The 24,617-nt window shown below is 41.5% G+C and overlaps 4 protein-coding genes across 4 annotated transcripts; 2 read left to right on the top strand and 2 right to left on the bottom strand.

The window, feature by feature from the left end:
- The first annotated feature begins 5,536 nt into the window (after positions 1-5,536).
- On the top strand, positions 5,537-13,162 carry LOC131293847 (C-type lectin 37Db-like). Its single transcript, XM_058321899.1, has 4 exons — positions 5,537-5,675; positions 12,095-12,195; positions 12,264-12,372; positions 12,436-13,162. Exons 1-4 carry the CDS (start codon positions 5,537-5,539, stop codon positions 12,675-12,677), a joined length of 591 nt encoding a protein of 196 aa, XP_058177882.1. The 3' UTR covers positions 12,678-13,162.
- A 1,158-nt stretch (positions 13,163-14,320) lies between these two features.
- Positions 14,321-15,071, top strand: LOC131293848 (perlucin-like). The gene is made up of 3 exons (XM_058321900.1): positions 14,321-14,405; positions 14,489-14,565; positions 14,636-15,071. Exons 1-3 carry the CDS (start codon positions 14,321-14,323, stop codon positions 15,005-15,007), a joined length of 534 nt encoding a protein of 177 aa, XP_058177883.1. The 3' UTR covers positions 15,008-15,071.
- An 8-nt stretch (positions 15,072-15,079) lies between these two features.
- On the bottom strand, positions 15,080-15,616 carry LOC131282499 (uncharacterized). The gene is made up of 2 exons (XM_058311982.1): positions 15,536-15,616; positions 15,080-15,442 (listed from the first exon to the last, which is right to left on the bottom strand). Exons 1-2 carry the CDS (start codon positions 15,614-15,616, stop codon positions 15,104-15,106), a joined length of 420 nt encoding a protein of 139 aa, XP_058167965.1. The 3' UTR covers positions 15,080-15,103.
- A 1,446-nt stretch (positions 15,617-17,062) lies between these two features.
- On the bottom strand, positions 17,063-22,129 carry LOC131293849 (chymotrypsinogen B-like). Its single transcript, XM_058321902.1, has 3 exons — positions 22,012-22,129; positions 20,986-21,648; positions 17,063-17,076 (listed from the first exon to the last, which is right to left on the bottom strand). Exons 1-3 carry the CDS (start codon positions 22,127-22,129, stop codon positions 17,063-17,065), a joined length of 795 nt encoding a protein of 264 aa, XP_058177885.1.
- Positions 22,130-24,617: the final 2,488 nt, after the last annotated feature.

The following is a 24,617-nucleotide window of genomic DNA, read 5'->3' on the forward strand; positions in this document are numbered from 1 at the left end:
GAGCTAGTTTTAGTTTTGTAAATCGACACGAACCATACTCGGTACCCAAGATGACTTTCAAAAACAGGCCGAGATCGAATGTTGAGTAGATGGTAAACACACATGCACACACAAGTATTACCTGGTGTGCCGTTTTTTTGTAATAAATAAAACAAGTGAAATCTGTGAAGATGGAATGGAAGTTGGTTTCCTTTGTAGGTCTTTAGTAGTAGCGCTGTGTTGACCGCCAGGTGTCTCTGCGGCCTGTTCGTTGGCGTTCCGGTGGTTTGGAAAACTCGTCGAAGGTGAGTATTGGACACAGTGGAGATCTGCGGAGGTAGCGCTGATGAGCGGAACCTAGTAAGAAGGTAATTCCTCACTCTAAACCACTTCTCTTCGTTTAATCGATCGTGCTAACCAGTTTTGCTTCGGGTGTTTTGTTTGCGCTTGTAGATTTAGTTGGGATTAGCTTTGAGGCTATGTTGTTGGAGAGTGTGTATATTAGAGTTCCTGGTGGCGTTACTACTATTCTGAAGAACATTCTTTTAATCTTTTGAATTCCATTCATTTTTTGCCAGGTAATATGTTATAATCATTCCATTTTAATCAATTCTCTGTAAACTCTTTGTTTTACATAACCGTTCTTTTGAGAAAAATATTGGTGTTTAAATTTAGGACAAGAATATGTTGCTCACGTGTACGAATTTTACGATTATGATTTGTTTTGTTTTTATTGAAATGAATAAATGATAAAGTATTTTCCGTTACAAGTATTTGGCCTTGCTCTTGAACAAACCATTCAAAAAGTACGCCGGATGAACGAGGGTGAATTTAAAGCTAATCGTCAGATATATTGGAACACCAAAGCGTAAATGGCAATAGTTAGAGCATGATAAGAATTTGATAAATCAAAACTAAATGCACATCTATGCTTCATGGACTCATTTTACTTCACCTATTAAACCTCCACCTTCTTTTTCATCCCTTTGTTCCTGAATACTTTTTACTTCGTGAAAATCCCTGATTTAAAATCTTAACATCTTCTGTATTTTAAATTAAATTTTCAAGTGAAATTATGCATTATGTACAATTTAGAATACCACGGTCGTAAACTTCAAACCAGGATAATGTCCTACTCGTGTTGTCGAGAGGAAACCGATGAACAGGATGCTCTTTAGTTCTTTCCCAAATGCCGCAGAGTAATTTATTGCAAAGATCCTTTTAAAGATCAAACGCTCTCCCGGATGACATTTGGTTGCGAAGCAGATAGAATGATACCAAACATTTTACATTCGTTGCTAACAGCCAATTTAGGGTATGTAAAAAAAACTACGAAGATGCTCCGGAATTCATTGTGCTCCAACAAATCCTCCCGGTGCTGTTTGAACTTTCACACTTCAAACTGTGGTGAAAAAATAAACTGAAATGAATAATTCCTGTTAAATTCTGACCGTCACCGCGGTCGCTTCTACTTGTCTTCCCGACTGTGCTGAGACTAATATGTAAATTTTGCGTATCTTCGCACCAAATCACGCGAAGTCGATTCGAAGCGGAAACCCGAACCGCACCTACCGCCTCTACCGGTTTCGAAATGCCACCAGAACACATTGACCTCCGCGCCCGGCGCTGATCGTCGATGCGTCGCGAATCAGATCGACCGGAATGGTTCCAGCCGCAGGCGCTCTAGAATTACCGGCGAGCGGCAGACCAGGCGCGCGAGCCCACTTCTCAATTACCATCGCAAGGCTGAACGCTATTTTTATCTCCACACGCCATGGCGGTTGAGGTTCTAGAATATACAAGAATTAAAGAAGGGGGAGAACCCCAGCACAAAACAACACAACAACCGGACGTCGTCACCTTTCATCAGTTGCAACTTTAGACTAGAATGGGAAAAAGACAAAAAAAAAAACAAACAGAAAACGGATCGCCACGTTCCGAAACCGGAATGTCGAACTCATTTACAGCTCCTCTCGAGCCCAAACAATTCTGCAAACCAACAATATCGTTACCTCGTAGCACTAGATGCCTCCTAAATTCCATTTCGAAGGAATTTCAATTAGTGCATGTCAAGCTGGATGGTCTATAGAAAACATAACAGAGTAGAACATATAGCAAAGCTATCGTAAAACCGTACAGAATGCTGATCCGATGATTGCTTTATGAATAATCCATATCCTCTAATTGTTATGATCTGGTTCGCGCCGTACAGAGTGGACAAGTGAATTGTGTATGCATATTGCTCTATTAAACAAGCCCAAGAATGCTCCGGTGGTTATGTAACGTGCCAAGAAGGTGCCAATTAATTAGGATTAATTATTGTTTACGCTCGAAGCGCGTGCCAAAGACTTCGATCACTCAGATTTTGTATTTTTGGTTGTGTAACACGCAATAGAAGTCATTCCTATTTGGATCCAGACGAAATAGGTTGAGCAATTTTTAAGTTAACTTGAAAAGTATATTTTCACATGTGGATCCACATCAAAATCGAAATTAATTAACCTGGATTGGGTAGTATAAACAAGTGAGTGCAATGGGCAAATGATATTCATTTGACATCAAGAAGCGCGAAACAAAGCGAAGTATAAAAGTCGGTGTGCTTGAAGGCGTACTAAAATCAACGCATAAAGAAAAAAAAAATAAGTAAATCCATTCGTTGTTGAATTCCAGACGGAGTAAAATAGCACAAGCTTTAATTGAATTTTGTCTTTCTCTTCTAGATACTTATTCTTTCGAATAAATGGTACAGGGAGACTGTCACCGAGCAAAATCATTCCACCGAACGTAGAAAGTAAAACCCGAATGCTACCATTTTACTCTCTTTCGAGTCCGACTGAATGAAACCTCAACCCATTCACCTGCTGTAAGGCCGGCTGTCTGACCGGTGTTGTTGAACAAAAATTTTAATCAGGACCAATCAAACCGACTACCCAACTAACCTCCGCATGTCGTGGTCTCAAAACAAGTCCCAAGGCTGTCCCCAATCGGCCAGAAATTTGGCGAAAGAAAACTAAAGCCACGAGGGGAGAAAACCTCAAAATGACCCCTCGCATCGTACATAACGCGCGGCTTTTGCTTTCCGTACGTACGTAGCAGCGTTTGCAGTCCATTATCGGACAACCGGTGCGGTATTTTATATGCAATAACATTTAGCTGTTCGAGGACAACTGGCAGTCGCACGGAAGGAGTAAGAGTGACTTATGGGCCAATCACGGCTTGGCGCTCGGTAAACATTCTTTCCATACCAAAAACAGCGGAACGCCATGACGATTGGGTGACTGAATTGACGCCCAAAATTCGCACCAACGTATTGTTTGTACTAGAGAGAAAAAGCGATCGAACAAATTATCAACTCGTACTGAGAGAAAAATATCTTATGAATTTGTCAAACATACCCTACATGGAGATTGCGTAACAATTCCATATTTTTCGCTATTTGAGGATGCACTTAGCAAATTCCATAACAATGTTTTATTTGGCAACACGTGCATCTTTGGTTAGTCTGTAAAGTTTTCTTTTTTCTGTTCTTTCCTTTCTTTAACGCTAGACAACGAAAGCAGTCAAGTTTTGAAATTGCGGCATGTCCATATGCTTTTCAGGGATCAATATAGGGATACAATCGGGTCTCAACATTTAAAAACATGTTTTCAATCTTTTTTTTTATAGAATAAATATTAACCCAGAAAAAAAGTTCTCTTTAAAGCACCAATAATAAAACAATATTTGAAAAAACCACTAGTCCAAAACTAGTTCAATATATTTAAGATGAATAATTGCGCCTTGAATAGTCGTCAAAGATCAAAAGATATACAAATTAACATAGTACCGCATCCCACATCACGCATTGAGACGCTTGCGTACGAAATTATGGAGCAAACCATTAAACGGAAACAAACTATGGACGATTGTGGAATTCGCCACTTTGAACTCAATTATTGGCGTAATTTTTAATCATTAAAATATAAAATAAGCTTATTTTTGAATAGCGTTTAAAGTATTTGTTTTCTATGGCACAGGCTAATAGTTTTACTTTTCGATACATGGAAATTAACTAAAGAAACTAACAATGCAAAGATCAGCAGCAGTTCATAGTCAGAAAAATGTCTTTCAAAACTGATAATATTGCAGCGTTTCCAACAACAGCGGTCAGATGGAAATCATTCGATCAAAGAAAACGTTGATTTTCAGATGGGATTGGCGAGCAATATGCGAACTTGACTGGAACTCCTTTGCTGGACGTTAGGCTCGTAATATTTCTGTATGTTTGTGCAGCCCCAGATCGACCGGATTGGAGACGCCAGGTCTGGCCACGATATGTTAACATGCGCCACATTTCCAGGAACGATGCGCACGATCACTCCAACGTTACGTACAACCCGAAAGCGCCACCTCCCCAAATCGACGGCTGTGATGATGTAAAGTCACCTGGTGAGCTTTTTTTTATCCGTTTCTTCGAGGTCCAGATTTCTCTCCCTCCCTTACTTCCCACCCATAAAAGGGATCGCGCGGTTACGCACGAACCAAAACCAGAGTGAAATGTCGCTACGAAAGGCACATCCCAAACAACGTCAACCGGCCTCAGGCTGCTCACAGGAGATGTTTACAGTTTGCACGACAACGTTATTCAATTTTGACGCCCGACGTGTCCTTCGCGCGGGGCCAACTTGTTGGGGAGCATAGAATCCGCTCGCGCTTTCTGACGCGATGGTGAAACCGAAACTGCATTCCTAGTGCCCGGTGGATCTCGCCCTCTGCTCACCCATCCTCATGCCCAGCCTCGAACGGTAGCGACCGCAGACACCTTGCCCACTCCAAGGCCATTCGGTTCTAAGACCCCCTGGTTTTGTTTGTGTTGTTGCAAATCCTTCGACGGCAAAACCGATTAGCATAACGGCGCGCGCGCGCGGGGAGATCCTCGGCGGATTGGCTAGTTAAAGCTTGTTTCGCGTTCGTGGTTCGATTTTCCGTCGCACCATTTGCCGTCACCCGTCCGCCGCTTTGGGGGCGCGCAAACAAAACGAAAGACTTCAACCGCGCTCGATCGAAGCGACGAACCTCGAGGAAGGTGACCGAAGACGCTCGCCTTTGCTGTGGATCGTTTTCAACGCGGTAAAGACCCAGTTGTCGGGTATTTTTTCTCTCCCCAATGCCCCCTTCTCAATCACTTCTTCAACCCCTTCCTTTCGCCCGGGGGTGGCTTTGTTGTCGGTCGCGGCGTTTGGTGGGGGAAAGGCTCGCACATGCACCGACCGGTCGCGCGCGTCTTTGGCCGAGCGCGTGCGTGTTTAGTTGCGGTTTGGCAGTCGTCACGTCACGAAGCTCGCGAGTGCAGAGTGTTTCTTTTTCTTTTCCATCCGATTTTCCCCGTGTGTGATCGTGCAGTGTATTTTTCCTAATAGTCGTCCGCCTCCCAGTGGGTTTATATTCGCATGCGTGCGTGGGATCCGAGCATCCCTGTCCTGAAGTGCATTGTTCCTTTTGAGCTTTCGTCCCTCGGACGATCGGTGTTCTGGATTCGGAAGGGGCAATTTGCGATTGAAATCAAACCTAAGGCACGATGGTGCAACAGAAGCTGCTTCCCGGCGCTCAGTGGAACCGAATGGGGTTCATCCTGGCCGTGCTGCTCGTGATATTCAGTGAAAGTGTTGTTCGATGCGCGACCCCAAAGGCTCTCGCAGGCAACTCCCACGGTACTAGTAATGACTGTTCTAGTGTAAAAATGCTTGCTCCTTGTTGTATTGTATCTTAAACCTTTTTTAAATGCAGTTTTAGTTTACTGTTTGTAATTATTTATCTTCTTTGCACGGTGTTTGTGATTTTCATATAAAATCGTTTTCAGTTTAGTGGTTCTCGTTCCTTTTCAATGGAAATATTCTCACATTGAAACATCAAATACTTCGTACCACCAATGAAATGCAAACGATTGGAAATTAGAACAAAATAAATATTACTGACAATGATGTTTCATAAAATTCCAAAAATAGGTACAACAATTTCTGTATGCAGACGAAATGCCTCCCAAAATTATTTAATGCTAAACTCGTAGGCAAAACTGGACCTTTCTCCTGGTGCGTACCACATAACAGATGAACTTACGGCCAGGATAAGAGGGATGAACGCGGGACGAAAGGGAATCGCTCGATTAGCATAATTGCGCCCGAAGAAAGTAACCCTTTCGGTTCGACTGACTTTTGGACCCGGTTTGCTTTGGGGATGGCAAGAGGGGTGAAGCCTTTCCCGGCCCCTCGTTTCCAGTGCCAAGCCGAAACAAGCTCCAGGATTACGGTGCAGATTACGTTACCGAGCGGCCGGAGACGGTTGATCCATCCATCAATGGACGAGATCGATTCAATGTTATGCTACTTCGCTTACATGTCCTTTCGCAATAATGACCTTAATTATATACGCACACACATGCGTGCCAGCACGAGGCGATAGAGAGAGATCCAGTCAACAAATACGTACACACTAGAAACCCGATCGCGCAATGACTTCCATGGTGCAGCGATTTTTTCTCACCTTAGCCTCACGTAAAACGCATTCGGGTTTGGGGTTTCGTTTCTGTTTTCAGTGTCTCCCTCGCACCAGCTGCGATCGATACGGCGTGCGTGCCTTTAACGGCTTCACGGCGCGTGAAGTAAACCGTGCGACGCGTATGTCGTAAGCTTCCGGTTTGATTGGCGCCGGTGCGTTGAGATGGAGATTTTCACCATCGGAAAACGCGGGCCCTTTCGTAGGCCAACAAAGGCGCTTCGGAGGGAGGGTGCTTGGATGAATTTGCCTGCTATAAAGTATACGAATTTGCTGGCAAATCATTTAGCTAATTCATTCATGGCAATGATAGTTCGTCTGTGTTTCGGATTTCTCCAACGTCCCGCTAATAATTATTTGGTATGAATTCTATCTTCAACTTAAACAATATTCATGCATAACCTGTATTTAGTATTAATGAGTAAGGCACTGTATTGCTATCATCCCGAATTATTGCTTTTTCTTAAATTACATTTTCATATACTATCCATAATTTGGTTTTACCAACTTATGTAAGAATACACAATCTTATTATATGTCTTATTATAGTCTAGCTTTCATAACAAATTCGGTTTCAAAAAGTTTGTCAAAAAGTTTTAAATTTAAGATTGCAACAATTTTTATTTACTTGATTTAGTTTTGCTACTAAACACTGTTTTAGAACATTTCATAACATTTAATAAACCAACGTTTTAAGAAAGCAAAGAGCAAAGCAGTTAATGAGGGACGTAGCAGGAAACGTGTTAAAAACGTAAGATTAACACGAGATTGTTGCATTCTTCTATATGCAATCAAAATTCGAGATTTGTTGTTCGTGAGACGAAACCGAATAATTATGCCAAATATATTTAATCTCTTTCCACAAGCACTCCTAAAAATTAAGAAAATAAGTTGTCACTTCTATTGAACTGAATAGACAACAGTAAAATGGAAAAAATGGTACGATGAGATTGATTTAAAACGTACTTGTAGATGTTTTGGTGTATAACAACTATCAAGTTAAAGGATGTAAAGACTGTGAAAGCTATTCATCATCTCAGGATGAATAATGTTCCTCATTAATTCGACCTGGATCGTATGGGAAGAGTTTTACGATTGACATTTGCTGTTGGATGGAATAAAACTAGAAGAAACAGGCAAACGTCATCTACCCAATCAAGTTAACGAAACTCATCAATAGCAGCGTGATTGCAAATAAATTGGTTTAACCTTTCACTTCCCTAAATCTAAATACCATGCAGCTTAAGCCAGCCTAGAAAGGCGATGATTCGATTCGAAATTGTGACCATACTTCACGTACGTTTCCAATCGGGGGTTCGGTCCTATTTCGGGGGTAATGATGTTTACTCAAATCAATCACACCCAAGGCACGAATCTATCACAGCCTCTCGTGTCATGGTTCCATCAAGCAGCAGGTCCATTTTTGGCAGTTCACTCTAGCGCAGAATGAATGCGTCCTTCCCTCGGCTCTGAGCCAAGCTCAGTCGCGTGGCTTTAAATGAACCAGAAATGTTTCGAATAAATCACACGCTGCGCGTTACACTTCATATTGTGCACATTGTGACACTTCAGCACTCGCATGCCGGCGTTGCAGCTCATAAGGGGTAGCGTTAACGATGGATTGTATTCAAATCGAACCAGCTGCAGCGAACTCGGTACGCGTGTGCGTGCGGAATCTCGTGCTCAGCCATCACTTAACACGCACCACCGCCATTGCCCCATTGCACGCACGCACGGTGGAGGCTGCACGAGGAAACCGGACCGCATTCTTACCAAGCAAGACACGTGTTTCAATTGAGGCATTCGAAGGTGATCATAATGATGTTTCCAATGGATGCCAAACGAGCACAACGCTGGCGGAAGACATGTGACCAATCGGGTACACAATTGTTTCGAAACGATCAAGCCTGCCAGCCCAAGATCATGAAGTCCCAGCCGATCCATTGACAAATGGACGACGATTGTTTCGTTTGATTTCTTCCTCCGGCCCCCGCTGGTACTTTTGCTTTGGTTTGGTTTTTCTTTTCGCTTCTCGCTTCTCGGGCCTCGAATGCACGAATTACGAAAAACTTCACGCCGAGTCGATCCGCAGGCCGCCAAAGGTTGGGTCAGGGTTTAAAGTTAATTTTTCCCTAGGAACTAACCTTCTCCTCTTTCGGTGCGTCCATGTGAATTAAATGACATTTCGATCCGTGTTTTTGTTGTTTTTCATCAGCTTGAGTCTTCAAAAAGTCATCATGCGTCGGACGGTTCATCAGATCTCTAGCAGTGCTTTCGTTTTATAGTGACCGATACGTTTCTCTCGCTTGCAACGCTTGCACATTCTTGACCGAGTCGAGTCGACCTCAAGCCCCTTTAGCTCAAGATCGAACAGAGACAAACGCTAAGAGGGTTGTTTGATAAACATCTTTCGCGGTCCTCCTTTGGTGCAATCGGGGACCGCCGACAATTTTCCAGCTGGCCCGATGAAAAGACCCATGAAATCAAAACCGATGCTTCACGGTCGTCATTGCTTCTGCCCGCGGGCAAGGCAACCGAGATGGGACGGATTACCACGGCTGTTTCTGGAGAGGGGAACACAATGTGGGAAATGTAGTCGGAAAGCCATCTGAAAGCTACCGCGGTGACGATGATAGATCTTCTTTACTACGGTCATTAGATGTTCGGCCTCCGGTTTTCGACGTAGATTGTAGTTTGCCACTACAAGCACTAAAGCTTTGGCACTAAAGATCGCAAGCTGGTATGTTTTTTTTTGTGAGCTATCATTTACTGTTTTTAGTATCAAGCTTTGTACCGCAGTCAGAGAAAAATTAAACTTCACACAGACTGCCACAACAAGACTGCCAAACAACAAAAAAAGTAAATTGGATTGGAAAACCAGGTGTAGTTTTCAAAATTTTCCCGTATTTCCGTTGCAGCATACACATCATTTTCAAATGAACTTCAAAATATTTTATTCTAAGTAGTACCTGTTTGAGTCAAAACAAACATCTAATTTCTCTCAGTCAATTTTTGCATTCCTTTATAGTAATGTCAATATAAGTTCTATTTAAAATAATTTTCTGGCTCATTATAAACTTAAGTTAGACAAGCAGCATTTAATTAGAACCTTAGTTAAGATGTGTACACTAAAGCACCACCTAATGACATCTCTTAATCCGATAATTTTGAACACACCCTAAAACGAGTCTTTACCAACATTTCAAACTTTTTTCTTTGTTTGTGTCAAGGCGATCCCTGAGAAGTAAAAGCACCGGGTGAAGCCTTCTCAACCCAACGTGTCGCATCCTCGATTTTGTTGACTCGGGATGCGCACTTGTCGGTGTTTACATACGTTTCGCAGAAGCGTTTTACTCTCCGCAATTGCCGACGCCGAACCCAAGGCCGGTTTGAGCATTGCAGCGGTAGGTGATGAGTGGCACTTTCGGGGTACGGAATGAATGTCAAGGCGTTACCACATAATTAATCTTGCATTAAAAGCCACCGAAAATCGGCGGAGGATGCAGCGCGTCGCCAGAAGCCATCATGCTGTCGCGGAGGCCATCGTGGGGGGGAGAAGAAGGTACGATTAAAATTGACAAAATATACCTGAACATTAAATGAGCGACACTCGCACCACGATTACCATCACATGCTGCGCAGGGTTCCGTCCTCGCGAGAAGATGTCAAAATTGAATTATCTCCATACCGCGACGCGTTGCGCAAGCGCTTTCGTCGGTGGCTGGCGTTACGAGGTGTCCATTCCGGCGATCCGACGCCTTGGTACGAACCCTGCTTACATAAGGGCGGTTGGTTGCTTTTATGGACGGAAAACACGAACCCAAAGAGGGTGCAGCATGCTCGGCTCTATCTGGACGCAACGCAGAAAAGAAACAAAAATATTGAGCTCATCCTCGGGATATTAAGTCAATTTATCTTGCGATACTTGCAAATCCTGGGTTGAACATATAAATTGCCAGGATTTGAATTTGAGCCTCAACCAGTAGAATAAATATGGCCTTAAGGGATGCAGAATATATTATAATCAAATTTTTAAATAGTTTTTACAAGTTTTACCTTATACTGTAATTACATTTGTTGGATACATTCCTATTCAGAACAAAATAACAACGGAAAATTAGAGGAAGTTCCATTAATAGACCGTATTTTAATATAACCTCTATTTAAAAAAACATTACTTAATATTTAATAACGTTTCTACCAGATTTTAATTTAGACGTGAATTATTTGACATCTGAAGCGTTATGAAATAGTATTCATAATTATTATTAAAAGGTATAAGACGTAAAATTTTGAAACCTTAATAAATCTCCGTCGCAAGGTTATAAATCAAAACTTGTCATGATCGCCGCTGATTGGCTTGAAACGAGCAAGTAACAACAGTGAACAGCTTTGTTTCTTCGGTTTTATTGCTCCGAAGGCAAATGAACGCTGGTTCATGCTGATTTGTCCAGCTTCCTTTCCCGCATGGTTGCTTCAAGAAATCATTTCATTAAAGCATGTCGATATTCTCCAACCATCACAGGAACTTCTTCCTTCACGTCAGTTCGCAGGAATGCTAGTGACCTTAACCTTAATGCACCTGCGTGTTCAATGCAGAAGTCTCTTTAATCTGTCTTCTATCTCCCGCTCTTTGCATGCTTCATGTCTCTGATTGACCACTGGTTAGTTCTGACATCCAAGTGGCACAAAGTGTCATGATCATCGATCACATTCACTTGATCTTTCAGAGGATCCACAGATGACAGGCTCTTGGTCGTAAATTCCGTGGCAGTATCCTCCATCTTGATGGCACTTTTTAAATAATTCGCTAGTTGGGATTCTGGTTTTTGGAGCGCACGCGCGCTTGCAACACATTCCAGCGCACGAATTTAGCCTCGTATCTCTCGAGATATAATGCCAAATTATAGGAATTCTATTCAAATTTTGTGCTCAGATTAGCTACTTTTTGTTTTTTTTTTACCTTTTCTTTTTCATGGTCTTAAATTACTGCTTCGTTCGAGGTTTCTTTGCCATGGCATTCGTTAGCTTCAGATCGACATTTCGTAGCCTTTTCTATCGCCTGGATGGAGAACCAACAATAAACTTAACGTCCTAATTAGAGGGACTTAGAGCCGCATGTGTGGAATAGTTCAAAAGGAAATGTAAAAAAGAAATACATTAAATTAACGTTGTCTAAACGATACATATTTTGAATATATATTTGTATTCTTTTCTCAAAAAATAAAAAAAAACCATAGACCATTAAAAACGTAAAACGGAAGAGAAATTAAATAAAGAACCAAATTATTTACCTGAGATTTGAAGACACTATGGCCTAGCACGGATACGTTTGTATGAAATTAAAGGAATCAATAATGTTTGTATACAGTATACTATTTGTTTTTGGAGCTTTTTGTATTCATGGACAGACTCCTCATCGCATAAGGTTTTATTCGTGTTCCTTCAACAAAGATAGATAGTACATACGGATAGTACGAATCAATTAGACAAAAACAGAAATCGTTTGCTTGTGTTGACTTCGAGTATGGTTTTCAATTTCCTAACAAATATTCTAATTACCCATTTTTTTTTTAAATTATAGATTGCCCGAACTGCGTCGAAGAGTCCTCTGCACCGACACGGTGGACGATGCCGTTGCTAAAACTTGGAGAAAAGCGTTACTACCTTAGCATTTTTTTCAAGGTATGCCATTTGTGTTGTCTGAATCAATTAATATGATTAATTCTTTTTGGAAATACGTTACATCGCAGGCAAATTGGTTCAAGGCTCTACAGTACTGCCGGTTCCATGGAATGCAGCTAGCCAGCATACAGACACAAGAGGAAAACGATCGACTGGAAAAATACGTGAAGGATTACGGTAAAAAAACATTTGCGCCTAAGGCGAGTAATGGTCCCTTCTAACGATTCCATTTCGCTTTAGGGTTGGCAACGGAACACTTCTGGACGTCCGGTACTGATTTAGCCGAGGAGGGAAGCTTCTTTTGGGTCTCGAACGGGCGGCCACTTTCATTCACCAACTGGAACGCCGGTGAGCCGAACAACTTCCGCTACGAAAATGGCGAAGAGGAGCACTGCCTGGAGCTGTGGAATCGGGACGGCAAGGGCTTGAAGTGGAACGACACACCGTGTAGTTTCGAGACGTATTTCATCTGCGAGGTGTAGATGAGTATGAACAGCAGTCGTTGAAGGAAGCAGCGTTTCTTCCGAATGCCAAACTCAATCCTGCAGATCTTTTGCCGTTATCCGCCGGACAGTTCCGTACCAGCGGACATCGGCGTTCTACCGACCACGTGTTCATCAAATCCGTGTCATCAGAATGAGAGTGAAGCACCCTCATCCGCTCATCCCATCTGTTCCCACTGTTTCACTCCCTGCTTCCCACTTTCTCGATGCAACTTCTTTCCCTTCTATCGTGTAGTATTTATAATATGTAGTTCAAACATACAACATGCGGATTCAATCGTCTGGATCCGTCCGAGGGCGTGGAAAACAAGCAAACAGACAAATACTGAAGCACAACTACACCTAGCGAGCTAAGATCACTCGTACGTACGATAAGTTTTGTGTTGTTAGTAGACTATTTCTTGACGCTATTTACATTCACAGCTAGTTTGTTATTTTTCATCCGCGGAATCTTTCCCTCATGCCACGGTTAGGTTTATCTCCCTTATCGCTGTGTCGTGTTCTACTATCGTGTTCAATGGAGTATGTGTAAATAAGGTTGCGCATTGCTGGCCAGAAATGTGTAGATTAATTATATACGAATAAATTGTCATACTCATAAAAAAATCAATCCACCGGGTAATATTGATGGGTACATACAAAGCTATAACGTGAAAGAAATCTATTGTCATTGTTCTTAAAGAAATCGTTTAATTTCAAATATAAGCAATAGCGGAAACGTTGCATAAAATGTTACATGCTCCAAGTTTTATTTTATTCCGTAACAGTTACTGTTCATCTCCACATAGCGAACTCATAGGAAACTCTGGTGAAACTCCTGTCAAAGTTGTATGGAGTTTCGAGTTTCCCGAGTGCGCTAAGTGGACACGCATTTGTTTCGGTCTTCTTCGCTTCTTCTTAATCCGTCAGTTATTAAACGTCAGAACGAGGGGCTTTGCTAGTGCTGTCAAGAGTTTCCTACCAGTTTCCTACGAGTTTCCCAGCTGTTGCGGGAACTGAGTTCGACAGTTCGTCGGAGGACAGTTCGCTATGTGGAGATGAACAGTAACTGAACTCTTAAACAACATAAACTGTATTTCTACTATGTTATTAATTAATTATCTAAAAAAGAAGTATTTAAAAGAAAAAAAAACAATAAAAATAACTAAATACAATACAAAAACCTGAAATTTTTTTATTAAATACGATTAAAAAAACTGAATATTTTTTTAGGATTTGGGTTTTAGTTAACGCAATAAAGATTTTGATAGTAGCTTTGTGCTTAGGTACAAATTGCAAATAGAAAAATGAAATATAATTTTAATTTTTGCTTCGTGCGTGATTTCAAAAGTTTTCTTCCTATCTTTCACTGAAACGGAAGAATATTTTAATATTACTGGCAAAAAAGCACACTCTGGAATCGTTATCTACGAATGAAGGTAGGCTGACCACTCGAGCGTATGCCGAACATCTACGTTCCATTATCACCATTCTTACCATTCAATCATTCCGCGCAATCACACAGAAAAGTCCCGAGGGCAGATCCTTCACGACATTGCTACGAATCACATACAATTTGCGTTACTTAGTTTATTACAGTAGGCAGCAGTTGTTCTTAACCACGCCAATCAGAGTCAAGTGCAATGGCTTCGACAAGTGTTTTACTGATTCCTGCTCTACTGATCGCCCTTGTGTGCGGCCAAAGTTCTGGCCCACGAAACGTAAACGGTAGGTATTTGGAAGCATTTTAGGACATTGTTTTTAAATTAAAACGGAAGTTATTCTTAAACTGTTCTCCCAATTGTTTATAGATATCCTTATGTCGAATAAATGCCTCTGTCCATGCAAACCGTTTTCTGTTAAGGAATATTACATCCCGATTAGCCGTGTGAGTATATTGTTATCACGCCAGGGTCTAGTGGGCTTCCTTTGAACTGGTGGAATGTTTACATTTGCAGACAAGCGACTGGTTTGGAGCGGTGTCCTACTGCCGTTCGTCCGAGATGGAAATGGCCGAAGTGTTGAACGAGGCTGAGGCGGAACTGCTGCGCGAAACGCTTGCTGAAGAGGACTCCGATTCCGATTTGGAATTCTACTGGATCGGTGCAAACGATCTCGTCCAGCCAGGACGGTACGACTGGTCTCTGACAACACGTACCGTTACCTACACAAACTGGGCCTCCGGGGAACCGAACAATGCGCGCGTAGAAGGGGAGGACGGACCCATGGAGAGATGCGTTGCAGTTGAAAAGAGTACCCTCGAGTGGAACGACTTCTTGTGCAAACAGGAAAAGAGATTCGTTTGCCAACGGTTTCGGAACGATTGGTAGGAGCATGGACGAGCACGATACACTACGCGCCTTCCAAAATAGATCGAACGAATAAAGAATCAGCAGCCACACATTTATTCTATTTTATTGCTTTGTTCAATATTCACAAATCACCTGCCTTGATTTCGCTTCACAGTCCGATCCGGACCATAACATGCTATATCCATTGATGGTGGCACAAAGCGCATGCGAAGGACCGAAACGCGGTTCCCTGGCGCCGACCCAGTTTGCGTTATGCACCTCCCGGTCGGTGAGACCCCACCGGAGCTTGCGACCCGAGACCAGGTTGTTTGCACCGATCCAGTACTGCACGTTGCGGTTGTAGCGGTGTGTGAACAAGTATTGCTGAAGTTGCACGTGCTGACTAGCGTCCTCGATCGACGCAATCGACATTCCCAACGCGTTACAGTGCGCCACGGCATCGTACCAGTTCTCCTACATTCGTGAGGTTCGGTCCGGTGAGGAGTGGCAAGAAGAACGATGTCGATGAGAGGATCCTACCAATTCCGAAACATTGAATATACTTACCACCACATCATACGAAACTTGGTAAAGTTTTCCCCCTTTCGGATTGCCGCAAGGACAGATGCACAAGTTCTGGGTCAGCATTTCTGCAAATCAATCAGTGTGAGATTGTTCAGTGGCGGGCACAGTTCATTTCAGTCTGCTTGCTTGAAACCTTACCCTGGGCCGTTCTGGGGACGTTACAATCGACAAAGGTTAAGGCGTGCAACAAGAACGCCAGTCCCCCAGCGAGCACTATGCACAGTTTCATGATGAAGGCTTAAAGTTTGGCACCAAGCTTCCCGAGACACCACTACGCGATTCACAAGCACCAATGGTCAATATACAGGGGATGCTGCGAGCTGCTGGCAGTCGAACGGCTTATCAACTGCCTGATTAACTCGCCCAGCACGGATTCAAAACAACTGACGAGGAGGGAAACCCCACTATCACACCGATAGGGAACTACGTTGATAGCATATGAACAGAACCAATCTCCCTGGACCATTAATGAAGAAACATTTTCTGAGGCTCATTGACTATTTTTTTTTTATGTGGCACGACATCCCCTAGTGGGACAAGGCCTCTATCCGAAGAGAGTTTGTGTGACCGAAAGACGGTATATTATAGATCGGTGGTCAGCCGTTCGTAATACCGGAGGGTGCCAGACTCGAGATTCGATCCCACACCTGTGGCGTGGTGTTTCCTCGCGCTACCGCTGCGCCATGGGCACCCCCCATTGACTATTGAAGTAACAAAATTTACTTAAAGAATTTATTTTTTATCGATAACGGACATATCGAAAAATGTAATTATTATTCCCCAAAAAATGCTCTACGGTAACTACATTAAATACAAATACAAATACAAATTATTATTTTCATTCTTTCATCTGAACACAATGCTAAAACATGAATTAGTACGCAAGTAAATTAATTTACTATATCAAAACTTCTTCTAGTCGAACAAAACACGACGATGACAATTGTTGCATACGTATAACGGTATTTTTTGTAATGTCGTTTAACGTGGGACGTTCGTTGCGAGGAAAACGTTGGCCCCTGGTGGCAAAATCAGCATGCTCTCTCGTTCTGTCCAATTGACAATTGATACCAACAGAACGAGAAAGCATGATGATTTTGCCACCGGGGCCAGATCAACCTACGCTGCATACTAGTTGCGCTCAATGTGGAGTATCAGACAAGGTGGTTTCATCCCGAAGAAATTTCATTAGAAAAATGCTGGTTGCATCGTGTTCAACTATGTTTTGTTCAAATAAGACGTATAATATGAAAAAAGTGGTTAATATTATTTTACATCAGTTTACAGAAGAAGATTTATTATAAGATTCCGTTAGATGACCCATCACCCAACGGAGTGGTAGGTGGAGTGAGAGTTTATTTCACTCAGCCTCAGCACGGACTTCGTTTGAATGAATTCGATCAAATCGAGTACCCTTTGACGCAATATGTATTATATAAAAATTGATACCTCGGATTCATTCGATCGAAGTCCGTACTGGGGCTGATTTTGTTTCGCTTCATATGGTTTTCAGCAATTAAGAACTAAAATACAGAACGATTATACAGAATACAAATCGGTAAGAGGGGCACTTAGAAATGAATACTTGTCTGCCTTTGAGGTCAATTTAAAAACACTTTGAACTGATAACAGTGAATTTCGCTTATCACATCTTCTTTGTGATGCTTGTGGTTTCATGCTTCTACGAAGCATGTGCAAAACTAGAACTTAAAAATTGGTCACCAAGCGGCACAATGATCGAAAATGCAAAAAGTCACAATTTTGTTAGCCAAACGTAAATTAGAACACTTAATTTTTATATTTAATACTTGTTTTTCTCAACTATTTTTAGAAGTTTTAAATTTTTTATGACTGTTTGTTGATGCCTGGCAACAGATTTTACTTACTTTATTGCATATCTCTAATCAAATTTCTGCCTATTACAGTTTTGCTACCGATTTGTGCTGTATAAATGTTTGTAACATAACATTCTATATTATTTTGTTCAAATCTGTTATTACATTTCAAACTAGAGACTCAGATAGATGATTTAGAATAGTAACTTTTGTGTTATTTATAGCTCATAGTGAGTATAGTTAATGACGCAAAAATCTTAGTCTTGGAATATTATATTTATATCAACAATATCTGTCATAACGCCGACGAGGTGGTGAGCTTCATGGGCCGATTTGCAAACTGGCGCTACTGCTCGGCTGTCGCGGTCCCCATATACTCATTTAAGTTTATTAAGGTTTAAGTAGTTTAAGATGACCTATTCCAAGTCATAATTTTGACAGGATTGCTATTTTTATAGTTTATTGGTGTATCACGAAAAGTAGTTTGATCAAATTGATAAAACTAGACTTTCTTCAGATTCATTTTTGAAAGTTCAGTTTGATTTCGCCATGTTGGCATTGGTGTTTAGTGTGATAACACAGCATCGAATCGGGATAAATTATGAAAACGATGTAGCATTTCAAAATCAAGATTATTATTTCTATTGTTCGACGGTTTTAGTCCTCAGACAGTGTTTCAGTGCAATTTTTAATACATTTGCAGATCTTGCCCGACGCGACGCTTGGCTTTAGAAGGCAGAGTGTATTCAACGGGCAATCGCCGTTGTTGATGGCACACGGACTGTAGAATACGGGGCACACATTGGTCACAGCTGTGATGAAATTAATGTCACTCGTCGTATCAAACAGTGTTAAAGGTTTTTGACGCACCGCTTGATAATTAATACTTTCGATGATGCTATGAAATTATAATAAAAGAAAAAAAAAGTAGATGAATTGTTGCGAGAATAATTTAAATAGAAAAATACTCACTTTTCTTGCGTCCAATAAAAAAAATCATCCGTCACGGCTAAACGACGTGTGTTGGTAAGGTTGCCGACGACTGTGCGGATCCGCTTGCTGCGAGGTTCTATACAACTAATTCTTAAATAGGTGTCAGCATAGCAGACTTCTCCATTGGGCATGAAAATCTTAATATCTGTGTACGAGTCGTTTAATTTGGTTAACTTTGACAAAGCTTCTTGTTCAGATCCATCGAGATTGTACGACGCGATCGCGTTAGCTCCACGTAATCTGTACAGCTTTCCTTGTAAGGGGTCAATGGCGATGCCATAAGTTAGAGCAGCATTAACGTGCACCGTTGTCCGCAAGTCCGGGTAATCCAAGCTCGCCACCTCAATGGTTTCCTTTCCATAGTCAAGCCAATAAAGACGACGTGAGATCCAGTCTACTGAAACATACGCTGGATGTGCGAGATCCTCCGTGATGAAATTTGTCTTATCCGTCCCATCGTACTTGGCGCTAAAAATCGATTTAACTGAAAAATCAGCCCAATAAAGACGGCCCTCAACACAATCATAATCCAGGTTATACACCATGTTTCCCTCACTTATGCTAAATGATGGTTCACCATTCACTGGTACTCGAAAGATGCTTCCCTTTTGTATAGCAAGCAGGAACCCAGAGTCAGAACGATTCGCAGCATTACATTCAGTGTCTTTTCCAATCGCACCATCCTTGCAAGGTTCTAGTGCTTTTAACCACTCTGTCGTGTCCGTGTAGCGCAAAATCCATTTGCGGTATTTGGTAACATCTGTAAACACCATAGGTTTGAAACTATCGCATGTCAGAGGATTGACATTGGGTCTCATTGTGTTCAACGACACGATTCCTCGCAAATACCATGTGTCATTTACGTTGAAATACATGCCTACTCCACCATCCCTGTTGCAAACATTATTTCTATTACTTCCATCCGCACAGTACTTATGACTTGTTAAGCGGTTTCTGGTCGTTGCATTATCGTAAGCTAGGCATGTCTGTGCATCAATTACGCTTAAGTTGGCTTCTCGAAGTTTATCAGATGGCTCACCGTCTTTGTCCGAACCGAATCCAATTACGGTTCCATTCATACCAACAAGTTGATCCTGTTCACTATCTGCATTCCAAATACTTGCGGGTCGTACGGAGTTAGTTATTTTGATATCGGTAGATAGTTTCAGGATTGCAATATCGTTTACAACACTCGAGTGGTTAAAATCAGGATGAATTAAAATTTGTGCCACATTCAATAATTGGGTAACGGCAGTGATTCCATCAACATAATCAGTTCCAACGCGAACAGATAATTCATTTTGACGTATTACGCGATAACCCTCAGTAGTATTATAATAAAAACAATGAGCAGCTGAAATTGAAACCATAAAAGAAATATAAGACTAATGCATATGTTGGGATAGTGTTTATATAGTACACAGTAAAGAGTTACCAGTGATTACAGTGTTCTCGTTAACGATGGATCCTCCACACAAATAGCCAGTATTCTTTATCAGCGGACTATATATCGTGACATGCCATGGCCATTTCCTTTGTTTTCCGTCGCCATGACTAATAGACTTAATAGGTTTGGATTGTATAATTGTTGGTGGGTCCGGTAGGTCATCAATATGAAAAATGGTGCTTTTGCAGATTTTACCCAATCGCGTACGTGGACTAGGAAGGCAGATTGTGTTTTCTGTACAGCCACCGTTTTTCACGGCACATGGACTGTAGAGCATTGGGCAGACATCGGATACTGGGATCACTGGGGCACTTCCTAATTCCGTTACATTGTTCGACAAGGGCTTTTGACGCACCCCTTGCTGGTTAATGCTTTCGATCGTACCACTATGAAATGAACAGAAGAATGTTAGAAAGTTTGTTGGTGCACAAACCATAATAATACTTACGTTTTGTAATGCGACCAATACATTATGTCATAGGTTGCGGATAAGTAGAAGGTGTCGGTAACATTGCTGACGATCGTACGGGTCCGCTTGCTGCGAGTATCAATACACTCGATCGCGGATGTGTGTTGGTTTACGTAACAAAGTTCTCCGGTGGCTATGGAAGCTGTTATACTATTGATCCCTGAAGATTCTAACAACAGTTCTGATTCTGATCCATCGAGATTGGACCATCCAATCCCTCGATTCCCAACTGTTCTGTATAGTTTACCTTGCAACGGATCAACAGCGATTCTACTGTTACCTTCAACATTGAGCATCACCGTTGTCCGCAAGTCCGGATTGTCCATACTGGCAACCTCGATAGTTTCTTTTTCATAATCAACCCAATATAGACGACGCGAGATCCAGTCCACTGCACATTCTGATGGATCTAGATCCTTAGTGATGACAGCTTTCCTATTCGTCCCATCATACTTTGCACTAAAAATCGACTCATTTTCAGTCCAGTAAAACCGACCCTCAACACAATCTTTATCTATCCCGTATAAACTATTAACACCTAGAATTTCACGACCATTGAAGGCTAGTTCGTCACTTAACGAAATGCGCTTGACGGTTACATTTTTAACTTCCGATTGTAATACCAACAACAAGAAACCGTTATCAAAACGAGTCGCAGCGTTGCATTCAGTGTCTATTTCAATCGTACCGTCTTTACAAGGCTTCAGATCGTTTATCCACTTTGTAGTGTTCGTGTACCGCCAAATCCATTTGCGGTATTTGGTAACATCCGTAAATACCGTAGGTTTGGAACTGTCGCATAGATCTTCAGTCTCATTCGGTCGAATTGGACTGAATGACACAATACCTCTCAAGTACCACGTTTCACTAATCTTGAAGAACATGCCTCCTCCACTATCTCCGTTGCATGCGCTGACATCGTCTTTTCCACCAGCACAGTACATTTGAGTTGTTAAGTGCTTTCCGTACGTTTCATTGTCCCACGCAAGGCACGTTGGTGTGTCCAATACAGGTATCGTTGCCTCTTGAAGTGTATCAGATGGTTCATCATCTTCGTTCAAACCGAATCCAATCACGGTTCCTAGCGATCCAAATATTTGATTTTCGTCATTATCCACATTCCAAGTAGACACTGGTCGTACGAAGTTCGTAATGTTAATATCAGACGTTAACTTTAGAATTGTAATATCGTTCACAAGATCTAAGTAGTTATACCCAGGATGTACAATAATTTTTGCCACATCTAGTTCTTGTAGGTTTTCAGTTATTGCATCTCTATATTTACGGCCACCGTACACTTCTATATCATATTTACTTCTTATACTATCACCGTTAACAACACAATGAGCGGCTGAGAATTGAAACAGTTATGAATAATATAAGATCGGTGTGTTCCTGAATGTACAGTGGCAGGTAATCAAAGTCGGGCGCTCAACCATCGGACAATAGTTTTACTGTGAGTCAAGTTATCTTTATCATCGGAGTTGCTAACGACACCTACCTTCTCTGGAGTTCTTCAATCTTTCCTCTTATCTGAATTTCCAGAATAGTTGTTCGAAAAAATCATCTATAACTCGCTAGGAGCGCGAGGGGTGGCTCTTTTCCGAGCAAAACATGATACTGAGCGCTTGCGATTATGAACGACAACTCTTCATATTTTAGACGCTCCACGCGCAACTATTTAACCTTCACCCGTTCAACCAAATTTACCTACGTAAACGTCCAACCAGACTACCCGAGAAGTCCATACACAGAGGCGGATCATAGGGTAAGCAAACTAAGCTGTTGCTTGGGGCCCCGAGCTTTCGAAAGGCCCCGTCGTTTAGACTCATTTTTTTTTATTTCAACTTTGGAATTATTTTTATTCTTTTACAACAAAGTTGCTTGTTTAGCAAATGCGTGATGAGGTTATGAATTTACTTTTGAATGAAAGTAAATTAAGAATATGAAAATGTCAGAATAAATTCGACTCCTCATTAAAAATATGTGGTTTATTCTAATTTAAAATTTTATATATTTTGGGATATAGAATTAAATGATGAAAATATTGCATGTTTTTGGGGCCTCCAACTTATAGCTGCTTGGGTACCAGGGGCACTCATAGGAAACTCTGGCGAAAATCCTCTCAAACGAAGAACGAGTTTGTGAGGTGTTGCGACATTTTAGTGTGTTAAGAATGTTTATTCTCAAAAATGTTTCAAAAATGTAAAGCTTGGTCCATTTTGAGGTCAAAGCAGGGCTTTGACTGCCTGCCACTGTTTATTTACCACCGTATATTTTTTATTTACCAGTCAGGATTGTGTTGTTGTCAACGAAAGTTCCTCCACATATTGCATCTCTGATGAACAACGTGGCATGCCACGGCCATTTCCCCGGTTTTGCTTCCACGCCGTTATGAATAAGCGGAACAATACCGCCTTGAGTTTCAAACACACGAGCACATAGTGTCAGGATGACAAATAAAATATGCCTCCAAGAGGCAGGAGTGTTTAGCAATTTGAAATTGCTGCACGATGATATTTTAAAACGCGACATTTTTCACAATATTCACTCTCTTTATTGGCACTAAACACGAATCTGCACAAGTCGAAATCAAACTTATGACTGATATAGCGTTGATCTTTAAGCTTACAAAAAGTCCCCCACAGCTTATAATGTTATTTCCAAGCTTCTATTGCCATCTTGGGAGAAAAGAAGAAACATCGTGACTCTTGCGTGGGTTGATTAACTGGCAAAACTGGTTTCAAAGGTCGGCTATCTCTCTACAGTCTGCTGCAAGTAAAATAGGACGCTCGAAAAAAGAGACGATCTGCTGTCTTTTCGCAAGCCTACAGCATTCCCGGAACCGAATGTTGACCTTCAACGTATACCCCAGCGGGCATTGTTGCGCATCATTTCCCAACTGGCGGATTTTATCTTGTTAACATATTGTTATCATGTTTGTTACAAATGGTTTGTAGAAACCCTGTAACGATAGCAGCTTAACGTAACGGGCTGAGTACCAACGGATTATTTTGCCCGTGGAACTCACGGGCAAAAGGATATAAAGGGCCCTGCTGGCAGCGGTAACTCAAAATTCCGTGTCACGTCTACGTCTCTCCCGTCTCCACCCGTTTCCACCCCTCATTGGCCCACACTTTTCAAACGATGTGCAACATCGTCAACGGTCAATTGCTACAATCAGCAGGCCATCCTTCTCTCACCTTCGACCCCGAATTTTCGTACTCGCTCTTTTGGGACTTAGTCAATTTTTCAAACCTTTTTCATTTTTGCAAAACTTAAATAAATAACGTCGATTTGATTAATGATCAACAAATTTGTCAAATTCCAAAAGTATTTGTACTTTTGTACGTAACTATACAGAATAAAAAAGTTAAAAAGCATGTCCATAATACACTTCAAATGATTCCAGCACATTTTACAACGGATATAAACATAGAAAAGAGATTATGCGTTCGATTCCATCATTTTCAATATGATTTACGTCCATGTATTTGAAAATAACAATGAAAATCAAATTCACACTTCGACCAGATTTTCAATCACTCAATGCCAAGCGAAACCGCCTACATTATTGTGGGATTTGGTTGTCCTGTGGACAAAGTTTATTGCGGGTGGATAAATTATTTTTATCACCGATTTTTCATGCAATTGTTGAATAGGCGAAACCTCAACCATGTACAAAAAAACATTATCAAATTTAAAAAAATTTAGGACAGATAAACTTTCGTCACACGCGATTTTTGTTCAACGATCACACTTATTTTTAGCCACCATAGTCTCAAACCCACGCTCACAGTCAAGCTGTCAAGGGAGCGTTCAGTGATGGCAGCCGCCGGGACCGGCTTGGAGTGCGTCGAGCGCAGTGAAAATAAAGTGGGTAAATTAGTGGTGTTTTCTGTGTTATTTAGTGATCTTTATCGATAAGAGTGAAGAAATTGTGTGTGGGCTTGCTTTGCTGCTCATATTCAGCCCGAAAACGACATATTTAATCGATAGATAGTGTTGTTTACATCGCTACTCTTCCGCACGGAGAGGTACTGCTGCTGCTGGCGTCCGATCCGTTCTCGCAGAATTAATCGATAAAAAACAAAAAAAGATGAGTATTCCATCATTGATTGTGTATAAACATCAATAGTAATTGATTTCCTATCTATTTTCATTTCTAGAGCATCTTTCGTCGGAATCTTGTTTTGGATTCCGCTGCTCGGATGCGAATCCGAAGATATTCTCTAGTGTACAAGTGTTGTGTGTAGTGCAGTGATATGTAGTGAAATTTATGACTAAGAATAGTCTTAAGCGGTGTAGGTAATTAAAAAT

This window comes from Anopheles ziemanni, chromosome 2 (genome assembly GCF_943734765.1).
Source record: "Anopheles ziemanni chromosome 2, idAnoZiCoDA_A2_x.2, whole genome shotgun sequence".
Taxonomy (NCBI): Eukaryota; Metazoa; Arthropoda; class Insecta; order Diptera; family Culicidae; genus Anopheles; species Anopheles ziemanni.